Genomic DNA, 16479 nt, shown 5'->3' on the forward strand with positions numbered 1-16479 from the left:
GCGAAACCAGAACCTTACTGCTCTCTGCACACATTGCTGATTCCAGAGGAAAACACCGGAGGCCATCTGGAACCCTGGTGCACGGAGGCCCCCGGAAGAGGCGGCGCAGATCTTCCTGGTTGCTGCCACCTCGGAGAGCCCGTGGGCAGAACCCCGCGAGCGAACTTGAGCCTTGGGACCACAGGTAAGACTAACTTATCTGCTGCAAGTGACTTGCCTGGTGGAATCGGGACAACAGAGGCAGAATCCCTCTAGGACCAGGCACGTCCTGTGTTTACCGGAAGTCCCACACCCGCGGATCCCGGCCCGCAGCAGCTCTCTGCTCCCAGAACCCGTGGGAGAGATACCTTACCGCCTGGTCAGGTGGGCACTCCTGAGGCTGCAGAGCGGAAGAGACCACCAACACTGCCCACCCCTGCCCACATCCCTGACCCAAGAGGAAACTGTACAAGGCCTCTGGGTTCCTGTGGGGGAGGGCCCAGGAGCAGCAGGAGCCCTGCCTGAGACACCGCTGGAACCTGAAGGAAACAGACCGGATAAACAGTTCTCTGCACCCAAATCCCGTGGGAGGGAGAGCTAAACCTTCAGAGAGGCAGACACACCTGCGAAACCAGAAGAGACTGCTCTCTGCACACATTACTGATTCCAGAGGAAAGCACCAGAATCCATCTGAAACCCTGGTGCACTGAGGCTCCCGGAAGAGGCGGCGCAGATCTTCCTGGTTGCTGCCACTGCGGAGAGCCCATGGGCAGCACCCCCGAGCGAACTTGAGCCTCGGGACCACAGGTAAGACCAACTTTTCTGCTGCAAGTGGCCTGCCTGGTGAACTCAAGGCACAGGTCCACAAGAACAGCTGAAAACCTGTAGAAAGGAAAAACTACAGGCCCAAAAGCAGAACACTCTGTCCCCATAACTGACTGAAAGAGAGGAAAACAGGTCTACAGCACTCCTGACACACAGGCCTATAGGACAGTTTAGCCACTGTCAGAAATAGCAGAACAAAGTAACACTAGAGATAATTTGATGGCGCAGAGGCAAGCGCAGGAACCCAAGCAACAGAAACCAAGACTACATGGCACCATCGAAGCACAATTCTCCCATCAAAACAAACATGGAATATCCAAACACACCAGAAAAGCAAGATCTAGATTCAAAATCATATTTGACCATGATGCTGGAGAACTTCAAGAAAGACATGATGAACTCCCTTAGAGAACAAGTAGAAGCCTACAGAGAGGAATCACAAAAATGCCTGAAAGAATTCCAGGAAAACATAAATAAACAAGTAGAAGCCCATAGAGAGGAGACACAAAAATCCCTGAAAGAATTCCAGGAAAACACAATCAAACAGTGGAAGGAATTAAAAATGGAAATAGAAGCAATCAAGAAAGAACACAGGGAAACAACCCTGGATATAGAAAACCAAAAGAAGAGACAAGGAGCTGTAGATACAAGCTTTACCAACAGAATACAAGAGATGGAAGAGAGAATCTCAGGAGCAGAAGATTCCATAGAAATCATTGACTCAACTGTCAAAGATAATGTAAAGCGGAAAAAGCTACTGGCCCAAAACATACAGGAAATCCAGGACTCAATGAGAAGATCAAACCTAAGGATAATAGGTATAGAAGAGAGTGAAGACTCCTAGCTCAAAGCACCAGTACATATCTTCAACAAAATCATAGAAGAAAACTTCCCTAACCTAAAAAAGAGATACCCATAGGCATACAAGAAGCCTACAGAACTCCAAATAGATTGGACCAGAAAAGAAACACCTCCCGTCACATAATAGTCAAAACACCAAACGACAAAATAAAGAAAAGAATATTAAAAAAGCAGTAAGGAAAAAGGTCAAGTAACATATAAAGGCAGACCTATCAGAATCACACCAGACTTTTCGCCAGAAACTATGAAGGCCAGAAGATCCTGGACTGATGTCATACAGACCCTAAGAGAACACAAATGCCAGCCCAGGCTACTGTATCCTGCAAAACTCTCAATTAATATAGATGGAGAAACCAAGATATTCCATGACAAAACCAAATTTACACAATATCTTTCTACAAATCCAGCGCTACAAAGGATAATAAATGGTAAAGCCCAACATAAGGAGGCAAGCTATACCCAAGAAGAGGCAAGAAACTAATCGTCTTGGCAACAAAACAAAGAGAAGAAAAGCACACAAACATAACACATCCAAGTATGAATATAACAGGAAGCAATAATCACTATTCCTTAATATCTCTCAACATCAATGGCCTCAACTCCCCAATAAAAAGACATAGATTAACAAACTGGATACGCAACGAGGACCCTGCATTCTGCTGCCTACAGGAAACACACCTCAGAGACAAAGACAGACACTACCTCAGAGTGAAAGGCTGGAAAACAACTTTCCAGGCAAATGGTCGGAAGAAGCAAGCTGGAGTAGCCATTCTAATATCAAATAAAGTCAATTTTCAACTAAAAGTCATCAAAAAAGATAAGGAAGGACACTTTATATTTATCAAAGGAAAAATCCACCAAGATGAACTCTCAATCCTAAATATCTATGCCCCAAATACAAGGGCACCTACATACGTAAAAGAAACCTTACTAAAGCTCAAAACACATATTGCACCTCACACAATAATAGTAGGAGACTTCAACACCCCACTCTCATCAATGGACAGATCATGGAAACAGAAATTAAACAGAGACGTAGACAGACTAAGAGAAGTCATGAGCCAAATGGACTTAACGGATATTTATAGAACGTTCTACCCTAATGCAAAAGGATATACCTTCTTCTCAGCTCCTCATGGTACTTTCTCCAAAATTGACCATATAATTGGTCAAAAAACGGGCCTCAACAGGTACAGAAAGATAGAAATAATCCCATGTCGTGCTATCGGACCACCACGGCCTAAAGCTGGTCTTCAATAACAATAAGGGAAGAATGCCCACATATACGTGGAAATTGAACAATGCTCTACTCAATGATAACCTGGTCAAGGAAGAAATAAAGAAAGAAATTAAAGACTTTTTAGAATTTAATGAAAAAGAAGGTACAACATACCCAAACTTATGGGACACGATGAAAGCTGTGCTAAGAGGAAAACTCATAGCGCTGAGTGCCTGCAGAAAGAAACAGGAAAGAGCATATGTCAGCAGCTTGACAGCACACCTAAAAGCTCTAGAACAAAAAGAAGCAAATACACCCAGGAGGAGGAGAAGGCAGGAAATAATCAAACTCAGAGCTGAAATCAACCAAGTAGAAACAAAAAGGACCATAGAAAGAATCAACAGAACCAAAAGTTGGTTCTTTGAGAAAATCAACAAGATAGATAAACCCTTAGCCAGACTAACGAGAGGACACAGAGAGTGTGTCCAAATTAACAAAATCAGAAATGAAAAGGGAGACATAACTACAGATTCAGAGGAAATTCAAAAATCATCAGATCTTACTATAAAAGCCTATATTCAACAAAACTTGAAAATCTGCAGGAAATGGACAATTTCCTAGACAGATACCAGGTACCGAAGTTAAATCAGGAACAGATAAACCAGTTAAACAACCCCATAACTCCTAAGGAAATAGAAGCAGTCATTAAAGGTCTCCCAACCAAAAAGAGCCCAGGTCCAGACGGGTTTAGTGCAGAATTCTATCAGACCTTCATAGAAGACCTCGTACCAATATTATCCAAACTATTCCACAAAATTGAAACAGATGGAGCACTACCGAACTCCTTCTATGAAGCCACAATTACTCTTATACCTAAACCACACAAAGACCCAACAAAGAAAGAGAACTTCAGACCAATTTCCCTTATGAACATCGACATAAAAATACTCAACAAAATTCTGGCAAACCGAATCCAAGAGCACATCAAAACAATCATCCACCATGATCAAGTAGGCTTCATCCCAGGCATGCAGGGATGGTTTAATATCTGAAAACCATCAACGTGATCCATTATATAAACAAACTGAAAGAACAAAACCACATGATCATTTCATTAGATGCTGAGAAAGCATTTGACAAAATTCAACACCCCTTCATGATAAAAGTCCTGGAAAGAATAGGAATCCAAGGCCCATACCTAAACATAGTAAAAGCCATATACAGCAAACCAGTGGCTAACATTAAACTAAATGGAGAGAAACTTGAAGCAATCCCACTAAAAATCAGGGACTAGACAAGGCTGCCCACTCTCCCTACTTATTCAATATAGTTCTTGAAGTTCTAGCCAGAGCAATCAGACAACAAAAAGGAGGTCAAGGGGATACAGATCGGAAAAGAAGAAGTCAAAATATCACTATTTGCAGATGATATGATAGTATATTTAAGTGATCCCAAAAGTTCCACCAGAGAACTACTAAAGCTGATAAACAACTTCAGCAAAGTGGCTGGGTATAAAATTAACTCAAATAAATCAGTAGCCTTCCTCTACACAAAAGAAAAACATGCCGAGAAAGAAATTAGGGAAACGACACCCTTCATAATAGACCCAAATAATATAAAGTACCTCGTGTGACTTTAACCAAGCAAGTAAAAAGATTTGTACAACAAGAACTTCAAGACTCTGAAGAAAGAAATTGAAGAAGACCTCAGAAGATGGAAAGATCTCCCATGCTCATGGATTGGCAGGATTAATATAGTAAAAATGGCCATTTTACCAAAAGCGATCTACAGATTCAATGCAATCCCCATCAAAATACCAATCCAATTCTTCAAAGAGTTAGACAGAACAATTTGCAAATTCATCTGGAATAACAAAAAACCCAGGATAGCTAAAACTATCCTCAACAATAAAAAAGGACTTCAGGGGAATCGCTATCCCTGAACTCAAGCAGTATTACAGAGCAATAGTGATAAAAACTGCATGGTATTGGTACAGAGACAGACAGATAGACCAATGGAATAGAATTGAAGACCTAGAAATGAATCCAGACACCTATGGGCACTTGATTTTTGACAAAGGAGCCCAAACCATCCAATGGAAAAAGATAGCATTTTCAGCAAATGGTGCTGGTTCAACTGGAGGTCAACATGTAGAAGAATGCAGATCGATCCATGCTTATCACCCTGTACAAAGCTTAAGTCCAAGTGGATCAAGGACCTCCACATCAAACCAGACACACTCAAACTAATAGAAGAAAAACTAGGGGAAGCATCTGGAACACATGGCACTGGAAAAAAATTTCCTGAACAAAAACACCAATGGCTTATGCTCTAAGATCAAGAATGGACAAATGGGATCTCATAAACTACAAAAGCTTCTGCACGGCAAAGGACACTGTGGTCAGGACAAAAACGCAACCAACAGATTGGGAAAAGATCTTTACCAATCCTACAACAGATAGAGGCCTTATATCCAAAATATACAAAGAACTCAAAAGTTAGACCGCAGGGAGACAAATAACCCTATTAAAAAATGGGGTTCAGAGCTAAACAAAGAATTCACAGCTGAGGAATGCCGAATGGCTGAGAAACACCTAAAGAAATGTTCAACATCTTTAGTCATAAGGAAAATGCAAATCAAAACAACCCTGAGATTTCACCTCACACCAGTGAGAATGGCTAAGATCAAAAACTCAGGTGACAGCAAATGCTGGCGAGGATGCGGAGAAAGAGGAACACTCCTCCATTGTTGGTGGGGTTGCAGACTGGTACAACCATTCTGGAAATCAGTCTGGAGGTTTCTCAGAAAATTGGACATTGAACTGCCTGAGGATCCAGCTATACCTCTCTTGGGCATATACCCAAAAGATGCCCCAACATATAAAAAAAGACACGTGCTCCACTATGTTCATCGTAGCCTTATTTATAATAGCCAGAAGCTGGAAAGAACCCAGATGCCCTTCAACAGAGGAATGGATACAGAAAAAATGTGGTACATCTACACAATGGAATATTACTCAGCTATCAAAAAACAACGAGTTTATGAAATTAAAGGGCAAATGGTTGGAACTGGAAAATATCATCCTGAGTGAGCTAACCTAATCACAGAAAGACATACATGGTATGCACTAACTGATAAGTGGCTATTAGCCCAAATGCTTGAATTACCCTAGTTGCCTAGAACATATGAAACTCAAGACGGATGATCAAAATGTGAAGGCTTCACTCCTTCTTTAAAAGGGGAACAAGAATACCCTTGGCAGGGAAGAGAGAGGCAAAGATTAAAACAGAGACTGAAGGAACACCCATTCAGAGCCTGCCCCACATGTGGCCCATACATATAGAGCCACCCAATTAGACAAGATGGATGAAGCAAAGAAGTGCAGACCGACAGGAGCCGGATGTAGATCGATCCTGAGAGACACAGCCAGAATACAGCAAATACAGAGGCGAATGCCAGCAGCAAACCACTGAACTGAGAACGGGACCCCGTTGAAGGAATCAGAGAAAGAACTGGAAGAGCTTGAAGGGGCTTGAGACCCCATATGTACAACAATGCCAAGCAACCAGAGCTTCCAGGGACTAAGCCACTACCTAAAGACTATACATGGACTGACCCTGGACTCTGACCTCATAGGTAGCAATGAATATCCTAGTAAGAGCACCAGTGGAAGGGGAAGCCCTGGGTCCTGCTAAGACTGAACCCCCAGTGAACTAGACTGTCGGGGGGAGGGCGGCAATGGGGGGAGGGTGGGGAGGGGAACACCCATAAGGAAGGGGAGGGGGGAAGGGGATGTTTGCCCAGAAACCGGGAAAGGGAATAACACTCGAAATGTATATAAGAAATATTCAAGTTAATAAAAAAAAAAAAAAAAAAACTCAGCACCCACAATCCCAGTAGTCAGGAGGCTGAGTTTAAAGTCAGCCTGAACAATACAGTGAGACCCTGTCTTGGGGAAAAAGGGAGGAGGAGGGGGAGGAGGGAAGGGAGGAGGAAAGGGAGGAGGAGGAGAGGGAGGAGGGGGGCAAAGGAATGGGAGGGGGAAGAAGGAGGAGGGAAAGGAGGGGAGGAGGAGGAGGGAAGGAGGAGGATAGGGGAGGAGGGGAGGAGGAAGGTTGGAAAGAAGGGGAAGAGGGGAGGAAGGGAGGGGAGAGGAGGAGAGTAGGAGGAAGAGGGGAGAAGGAAGAGGGTAGGGAGGAGGGAGGAGAGTAGGAAGGGGGAAAGGAGGAGGAGGGGGAAGAGGGAGGAGGGGAGAGGAAGGAGGAGAGGAGGAAGAGGAGAGGAGGAAGAAGGGAGGAATGGAGGAGGGGAGGGGGGAAAAGGAAGAGGCCAGGGTGTGCAGATGTTCAGAGGGCAACAGCACCTGCTACCAAGCCTGGCAAGCAGAGCACAGTCCCCAAACCCACATGGTGGAAGTAGAAAACATCTATAAGCCATCCCCTGACCTCATTTACACCATGCCATGTACAAAGCAAATGTACAAAACCTCCATTCTCACAACATGGGGCTGGGAATCCAGCCCAGGCTCAAAGCCTATGTATGACTCAGGAGGCCTCTGAACTCCTCCATCTCCAGACTGAACTTCTAGGGTAATCAAGAGAGTGACATGTCAGAGATGCAGCCCCTTTTTGGAGGCCCTGGACCTTAGGAAAAGGGCCAGTCAGAACAGGGGAGGCATGAAGGGGGACAGCAGGGCCAACAACCACCCAGAGAAGAATGGGCCTCCTTCTCCACTCAGCTTTCCCTGTCACAGGCCCTTGATGTTTCCTGCAAAGTCACTTAGTATCTCTGACTGTGACCACAGAATGGCTCTAGGTCCTGACGGCCTGCAAAGTCGCATGCCCTCGTCTGCCCTGTCTCTCCAACTCTGGGATTGCTAGTGCTGGAAGAAGGCTAGCGTAGAGAGTACCAAGGGCGTGGGGTGTGCCCTTGATCCCTGAGACGGACTTCTAAGAATCAGCACAGACTCCACAGTGAAGGGAGGCCTGGTGAGGAAGGGTGTGGAGGCTGACTCACCAGGATCATTCAGCAGCATTACCAGGTCGAAGGCCGTGTATCCGTTTTTGGCTCGAAGAGTAACATCAGCCCCTTGATTTAGCAGATACTTTACGATTTCTTTATTTCTGGGGAGCAAAGAGGCATGCAGTTAGACTCCTTACTCTCATGTGGGGATTGATCACCCTACAGCCCATATGCAAAGGCTTGGTCACAGGAAGGCGCTGTGTATGTGCCCTCAGGGCGGGTTAGGGGCCTCTGGCTCTGCCTCCTGGATTAAGCACTTTCTTAGACACTTGCTCTCTGCCCGTGCCATGGATACTTTCCCCAGAGGTTGGAAGCCTCAGGACTGCTCCATCTCGAATAGCAACCTGCAGAACCATGAGCCAAACTAAACCTTTTCTTTATAAATTAATCGCCTTGGGCATTTTGTTAAGAGTGACAGAAAACTGGCTAATCCAGCAAGTGACAGGGAAAAGTGTGGCTATGTTCCCGGACAGCAAGCCTGCCAACATTAACCAGGGCACACAGCCTTCCAGTGTTTAAGCGGGATGTGCCCATCACGCCCGTCACTCAGCAGGTCAGGGGCGAATGTGCTTCCTATCAGTCCTAATGTTCCTCCCTAATGACAATAAAATCCCAGAGCAAAGCGCTCAGCCACCATACCTACCTGTCCACAGAACTTTCTGGCAGAAACTTCCAGAACTTTCTGGCAGGGTCAAGGATCTGAGGCTCCTCAGATAAGAGAACCAATGCAGGAGTGTGACACTGTTGGCTGAACCAGGCAAGGGGAGACCCAGAGGGGCCTGCAGAAGGGTGACAGCCCACTTAGCTGGGATGATCACATTACTTTAAAGGGGAAGGTCAAGATGACCGTCAGTGTAAGTTCATGAAAGCCCAGGTATTTGTGGCCACTGCTCAGATCATGGAAGGGATGCTTAATGGAGGTCTCTGATCCACCATGTGAAAATGCCAAATGACCAATCATGGTTAAGCTAGAAACAAACGAGAAATTAATCTTTCTGCCTAATGTGCACCCGCTGTGTGGGTCTATACAGCCAGGGCAGGGTGGCCTGTGCCCTGGATAAGACAGAGGCTGGCCGAACGGAGCCCACGTTCATTCTATCTTTTTGCAGGCCTCAATGTCCTCACAGGCCTGGGCTGGCTACAGGTGGCATCCTGGGTCAGAACACCCCAGGCCCTGGCCAGAGCACTTGCTTGGCCTCATGCGGAAGGGGTGGGAGACACAGACCCGTGGTAGGTGGCCTGCATGAGGGCCGTCCAGCCATGCACGCTGTCCTGCTTGTTCATGTCTGCATGCTTCTCCACCAGCAGCTGTACCAGGGGCAACTGCCCCGTGACAGCAGCCAGCATCAGTGGGGTCGCCCCGTCCCCGTTGACCAGGTTCACGTGGTTGGGGTCTTCGTCAGCAATCTCCTTGACCAGCTGGAAGTTTCCTGCAAACGGCAGGAGTCCAGGTGATGCACAGCCCCTGGCACCACAAGGTCATTTATTCAGTTGTCTCTGTGATGAACAATGGCTCACTCTGCCTCTGCTATGGTCATGGGGCCAGTAAGGTGGGTCAGAAGGAGCCCTACTCAGATCCCTCTACCTATGACAGACGAACAAACACAGGTGCTATCTGTGTCTCAGAGAGTAGGGAGGGTGAGGAAGGGCCGCAGGACTGAAGAGAGAAAATAAGGGTCTAGATGGTGAACGGGAATCCAGGAGGGCTGCCCGAAGGTGGTGACTGCATCAAGAGGAAATCCTGGAGCTTGGGAGATGGATGGGTAAAAGTGCTACCCACGAAAGCTTTAGGACTTGAGTTTGAATCTCCAGACCCCACATGAAAGACAGACACGGCATGTAGTGTAGGTGTCTGTAATCTGAGCGCTCCTACAGGCGGGTAGGAGACAGGAGAATACCAGCAGCTTGCTGGCCTGGCTCTGGGTGGACGGTAAGAAAAGAAGGTGAGCAACGGTGAACCCGACCTCTGACCTCCGCATGATGGCATGCCACACAAGTGCCTCTTCCTCCCCCTACCCCCAACACACATGCACACACATGGGCACATGGAAACTCTGGGCTAAAGAGTCTTTCAGTCATAACAAAACTGTGGCTCGCAGAAAGAGTCAGGTACATCTAGCTAGTGGGATGGTAGGGACTGGGAGAGTGCTCTAGAGCCTGTGCACAGAACACTAATAAATTACAGGCCTCCAGGGCCCACCCTCCTCTGGTGAGAGTAAATTATAACATCACAAAAGTTAAAAAAATATTTTTAAATAAAAGCGAACAACAAAACCACATTTCTTTATCGGATTCCTTGTGTCGTGAGACACAGGTGAGACAGGCAGGCTGGAGGGAGGGCGGGGCTTGGGCTCGGCAACATCCAGACGCTCTCTGAAGCACTTACCCATCTTCAGGGCGTGGAAAATATCAGGTCGCCTCTTCTCCTCATCTGGGTAAACAGAGATTTCCAGAATCAACCAAGGAGAAGTTTTAACAGAACTCTAAAGCCACAGGGGGTCAGAGCGCAGGCTAGCTTTAAAAATCATGGGGCAGAAGCTGGGAGCAGGGGACTATGTGACGGCCCTCCTGGGTGGCTGTCACCTCAGACTTTTGGAAACATTGTGGGGTGTATTTACCTAGGTCACTCAAAAGTACGGCCTTGGAAAAAGTTCACTCTATAAGAATTTGAAAAAGAAACTTCTAAAATCTAACTACAATGAGCTAAGTATGAGGTCAGAGAACCCTGTGACACTGAACCACTGAGCTCTGGAAGTAATGACTATGGCCCCCAGAAAAGCCAGCGACATCTGTCCTTTCCTTCCAGACACTAAGGACTTGGGGGTGCCCCACCAGTCTGTGGACTACTGTCTAGCCAACCATCCATCAGACATGTTCACATTGGGCTCTGACCCTTGACCTGGTGCTGGTGACCACGCCCACCAGTGCAAGCCCCTCCCTCCCTGCACAGGCTCATAGCACACTTGGCCCAGCAGCTGCCCACAATCAGACCTTCCCTAAAGCCAGTCAGCATGCTGGGCTTCACGGGCAGGACTCCTGCACCTTCCCGAACTCCATGAGGGACACCTCTGGCTCTGGGCTGCCTGGGGGAGCAGTGAGTGACCTCCAGGTGAGCTAGCATGCATGTTTCTAGACAGGCTGTCCCATTAACATCAGCATCTGTGCCACGGAGTTGTCCCAAGGAGCAGCAGGTGGCGTAGGAAGGAGGTGCTTCAGAAAGATGGAGCCTATCAGAGTACCACTGTGCTAACTGGCCCAGCAGCCACCCCAGCCAAGCTGCATGATGGAGTAACTCCGTGACTCTCAATATCAAGAACAGCAGGGCCACAGAACAACAGGGCTAATTTTGCCTGTGAAATATCATGACACCACATTGTAGTCACCCAAAAGGCACCTCTGGGGGCTGGAGAGAAGGTTAAGCAGTTGGGCACTGGTTACTTTCCCAGAGGACCTAGAGGTACACAAGGACCCACATGGTGACATGGTGCAGGGGATCTGGTGCCCTCTTCTGGCTTCCTAGGGCACCAGGCACACATGCAGTACACAGATAGTCATGTAGGCAATACACCCATATGCATTAAATAAAATCTGTAAAACTGTAAGTGCCTTTAATTGCTTACAAGCTTGGTTTGCTGGGCCCAGGGCTTTCTGAGGGACAGGAATGTCACCACTCTTACTGCTGGATGCTAAGCAGTCACCTGGTACACTGAGTCACTGTCAGTGCAGCCTGGCTCCTGAGGCTGGGGCAGATAAGCCGCACTGCCCGGTGGGGACTTTCTTCACTCTGGGCTCTAGTGGTGTTGTCCAGGGACTCCACCATATCCCAAGGAGAGGAGACCTGCCCCAACCTCCACACAGCAGGAAGACAGAAGAATGTCACAGTCCCTGGGCAGCTTTGGTTGGAGTGAGAAAGAACACAGAAAGGCCAAGGTCTTGTGCAGGTGGATTTCCTGCATTTCCAGGGAAGAATGGTGTGTGTGTGTGTGTGTGTGTGTGTGTGTGTGTGTGTGTGTGTGTGTGTGTACACTGCTGATGACTTAAGAACCTTTGTAATAACAGTCAATCGTGCAGCTTTCACAACTGTGGTGGCCCTCCCAGTGGTTAGGACACTTGCTGGATTTCTGAGGTCCACTCATGGTTACCTTCCCTGGACCTCCATCCCTGCCATTTCACAATGCTGGACACGGCCACTCTGGCTCTCTTCATCTCGTTCTCTCACAGCACTGACCTCTCGCGCACGGTCATTTATTTCCTATTTATGACTTGCCTTCCCCAACCAAGGCCACTGTCCTCCATTGTGGGGATCTGGGTCTCAACTGTTTGCTGACAAGTGTTGGGTGCTTTGAAGGGAGCCCGGAACCCAGCAGGCACCCCACGAACACTAGCAAAGGAACTGGACTTCCACTGCTGGGAGCTACACACCTGGGACCGGGACAGATACTCAAAGTACAGCTGCCAAGACCCTGGCAACAGAAACGCATCTCTACGTCGTGAGACCAGATGCTAGGATTCCCAGGAAGCCACAGCCGTGCTAGTGGTCACATGGCCTGAGTGGGCAAAGTGAGGCTCAAGCCAAATCTGGCGAAGTCGGCAACTGCAGCCCACTTTGCTGGGTGCCCAGGCTGTGTGCAACACTGTAGAGCAGAGGTTCCAAAATGCAATGTGCTGTGTAACTGCTTCACTAAGAGCAGCCACCCCTAAGACCAGCAGCAAAGAAACGTGTCGACTGCCAGAGAAACCCGAACTCGGAAGGGACCTACTGCACACTCACTATGAGTGAACTGGTCCTTAGGGACTGAAGGCCAGCACCTTCCAGAACAAACCTAGGCTTGCGACCAACCTGTCCCGAGTTTGTCTCTGCACTCAGCACAGGGCCACACCCACTCATTTAATTCTAAATATGGCCACTTTCACTCTAGCAAGGGTCAATAACAATCACTGCGTCAGCACCTACATAGCCCAGGAAGACTAATTATTCATTATCTGTCCTTTTACAGAGAAAACTATGCTCGTCTCTGTTCTAGAAGGATCCTAGGACCACATACATTAGAGTCAGCTGAGAGAGGAAAGTCAGTTAGGGAGGAAAGGCCTCACCTTACAAGTTCCCAGGCTCCATCTACCCCAGAGTACCTGGTCATGTTAGCAAATGTGTGTAGCCAGCACTCATGGGGACTCTATAGCTCAAAGCTCATGGCCTTCATGTCAAGAGTCCTGCACACTTTTTTGGTTTGGCAAACCTTGGCTTGTGCAACCTAAACAATCCTCTACGAGGCCATGGCAGGGACCAGGGTGGTGGGGAGGTTGAGTTTTGGGGGGAGTGGTGGATGATGGGAGGGTGGGGGGAGGAAGAAGAGAGTGGGGGAGGCGGTGGCAGGGAAGTGAGATGGTCTGACCTGTTTTCGGCCTGACAGTGGTCAGAGGATCCAGGTAGTCAGCTAGATCCCTGTGTTTTCGGTCAAGGGCAACCTCGAAGGCCGTCTTCTCCAGCACGCCGAGGTGGTCAGGGTTGGCTCCCTTCTCGACCAGCTGCTGCACCACACTGAGCTTCCCGAGGAGGGCTGCCAGCATCAGAGGGCTCCAGCCCACAGTCCGGGCTGTGTGGTTGGGGTCGGCACCCCACTCCATCAGCAGGCGTACGACGGCCTCATGCCCATGCTGGACGGCAGCCATCAGGGCTGTGATGCCCAGCAGTTCGTCCCTGCTGCCTCCCGATGCTGTTGACTCGCCAGAAGGGTTGCGATGGTCCACAGTGGCGCCTGCCTCGAGCAGCAGTTTCACCACACCCAGGTGGCCCCCTCGGGAAGCCACAGTGAGCACACTGGCACCCAGCCGATTCTGAGCGTTGACATCAGCTCCATGATCCAAAAGGAGGTGTGCCACGCTCGCATGCCCACACCTGCCAGAAAGAGGGCATCCGGTGACAATAAGCAGAAAACGCTGACAAGCCAACAGCTCTAATAACCCTCGCTATGTCAACTACTGCAGGCACAGAGGCTGTTCAGAAGGAACAACCTCGGCCTGGTGTCAGGTACCAGGCTGGCCCCGAGTAACCATCCTCATCTGATGAGAGAAGCCATGACCAGGTTGGAACCTGGTCTCTCCTCCACGTGATGTTGAGCAAGAATTTGTTTGTGCCTTCACTTCCTGATCTGTAAAATGGGGCTATAATCATACCCCCATGAAGAGTTAACTGAGGCTTACTGAGCATATATACAAAGTAAGCAGGCACTCAGTGTCAGCTATGCTAATCACCATGCCTTTTCCATTCTACACCTAGTACCTACATAGTGGATCACAGCCACCCCAATTCTATCTCTAGGGTCTTCTGAATGCAGTGGGTACCAGACATCATATATGTGTGCACACACATGCAGGCAAAACAGCATACACATAAAACAGAAGAAGTTAATTTAAAATTTAAACACACACACACGCACATAAACACACACACACACTGAGGTCTGAATCCATCGGCCGATACCACTTCCTCCCACCCCCAAACCCCTCTAAGTTTTCTGTACTCTGAGTTGTGGCCTGCTAGGCTGTCTCTGCCAGTGCTCTGATTCACTCATAGGCAAGGCCCTTGTGGTGATTCATTTTTACCCTCCTCAGCCCCCACCATCCCAGTACATCCCAGTAAGGCGCTGCCCTGGGCAAAAGGACTCTGGCACCTCCACGGAGGCCTACTGCCACCTGCTGGCAGGAATGTTCCCTGCAGGTGGCTATGAACCTGGCTCATATAGATGGGTCTTTCTCAAAGAAGCTCCAGTTATGGCTGTATTAGGGTCCAAAGAAGACAGACAGATGGGCTCCTGCCAACTCCCTGACTCCAGGAGGACAGATGCTGCTTCTCAGTGGGCAGACTTATGTTTTGAGGTGTTGTGAGGTCTCAGAGTGGACAGTGTCCAAGCTAGAGAAGGTTCCTCCTGGCTAAGAGGAAACAAAGACAAACCCAGGGAAGAGGGTGTTAGAAGACCACAGGGCAGTGGTCAGCTTGGAGGCCGAGTTGTTGCTCAGTCTTTTATTTTGGAAGTGGATTTTGTGCCTCAGCTAAAGCTAGGGGCTTCCTCCCCATGAAGGAGGCAGGCCCAGGGCTGAACTCTGGTCTGAGGCACCAGCTGAACATAAAATACCTTCTGGGCTGTGAACCTTGACACACCAGGCTGCCTCCTGCAGGGTGCAAATGAGAACTTGGTGACCTGGGCCCCCCAGACCGAGGCAGGATGGGGGCCTCTTCTCCAGAGCAGAGAAGTGAGTCTGAGGAAACACTGCCGGCAGAAATTGCCAATTCAAGGTCTTCCCTCCTGCCCATCCTCCAGGCAGCCCACAGACCTAAACCTCAAGGTCCCTCCCACCTGCCCAGAGTCAGGAGGGGCTGCCTGCACTGCTCCTATCTCCCAGCCCCTTCCGCACCTTCCTGCCCTCCTTCCATGCACTCTGCCATGAGTGTGACTCCACTCTTCTACCTTTCGGTCCTACCAAGCAAAGTGCTGAGCCTCTGAGCTGCTCAGGGCCTCAGGGTTGGCTCCCATCTTGCCAACTCTGAGCAGTTTCCTGGGCTCCCTTCCAAGGATCCCCCAGTCTGCAGCTTCCCTCTGTCTAAACTTGAACCCTCTTCCAAACACTGTTTTTTGCCTACCTGACTGTGGCTAAAGACAGGGTTAGGGAACGTCCCTGGCCACTAACACGGGAGATGGCCCATGTTCAAGTTCAGTATATTCTGCCTCATGAATTAAGACACGGATGCACGGCACTGACGACAGGGGAGGGGAGGTCTGAGAGACGGAAAGGAACCAGGAGTTGCTTTGGCCTCCCCTGCAGTAGAGTTGAGTTAAAAAGCTCCCACCGGTTTGGGGAGCACAAAATAAACTCTAGTGTAATCTCTAACTGCAGATTACAGGGTACTTTCGGATTCTTATCTCATCTGAAATCCCGGAGATGTACACAGTGCCTCCCACTTCACAGATAAGGAGGCAGCAGAGTGGAGCAGAGAGCAATTAATCTCAATTTGAAAGTGACAGGATCCAAACCAGCCCCAAGCATTTCAAATCGCAGCTCCCCCAGCCTGCCCCGTTCCGACAGAGGAAGCAACGGGCTGGATTCGAGCAGAAATACTGAATTTTGCAATGTTTTCTGAACTCTCAGGTAGCCCCAGAGAGCATTCAATTAGGATGAAAAATATAAAATGATCCAACGGAGCCCAAGATAATTTTGCTGGAATTCATTTTCTAATAGGTAATTACTGGAAATGGGGCTGCTGGGGGCTTCTGAGCAGGTGCTGAGGCTGCCAATTAATTTGAGCAATTAACACCTGTGCTTTAAGGGCTGGCACACGAGCCTGCCACTCAGAGCACCTGGCACGAGTCGGGTAAAGACAGAAGTGGATGGAAGCTGTCCTCTGCTCAGAATCACTACCAGGGTCCAAAGGGGATTGTCAGTTGCTGGACTCACAGCTCTTGAGCCACCCATCAGTCTGAGTGTGAATCCTACTCTGTCACTCAATTAGGTCACGTAACTTCTCTGTACCTCAACTCCTTGTCTCTAAACGGAGGACAGCAATGAAACATACTTC

The 16479-nt window shown here is 48.6% G+C and overlaps 1 protein-coding gene across 1 annotated transcript in view; it reads right to left on the minus strand.

Annotated features, from left to right (window-relative positions):
- Anks6 (ankyrin repeat and sterile alpha motif domain containing 6) overlaps positions 1-16479 on the minus strand; it is a 46198-nt gene that overhangs the window by 25687 nt on the left and 4032 nt on the right. The window contains exons 2-5 of the mRNA XM_032904203.1: positions 13301-13803; positions 10294-10338; positions 9133-9337; positions 7902-8008 (exon numbers count right to left, since the gene is read on the minus strand). Of these exons, the coding sequence (XP_032760094.1) occupies positions 7902-8008; positions 9133-9337; positions 10294-10338; positions 13301-13803 (860 nt within the window). The remainder of the gene's footprint in view (positions 1-7901; positions 8009-9132; positions 9338-10293; positions 10339-13300; positions 13804-16479) is intronic.

This window comes from Rattus rattus, chromosome 1 (genome assembly GCF_011064425.1).
Source record: "Rattus rattus isolate New Zealand chromosome 1, Rrattus_CSIRO_v1, whole genome shotgun sequence".
In the NCBI taxonomy this organism is placed as follows: Eukaryota; Metazoa; Chordata; class Mammalia; order Rodentia; family Muridae; genus Rattus; species Rattus rattus.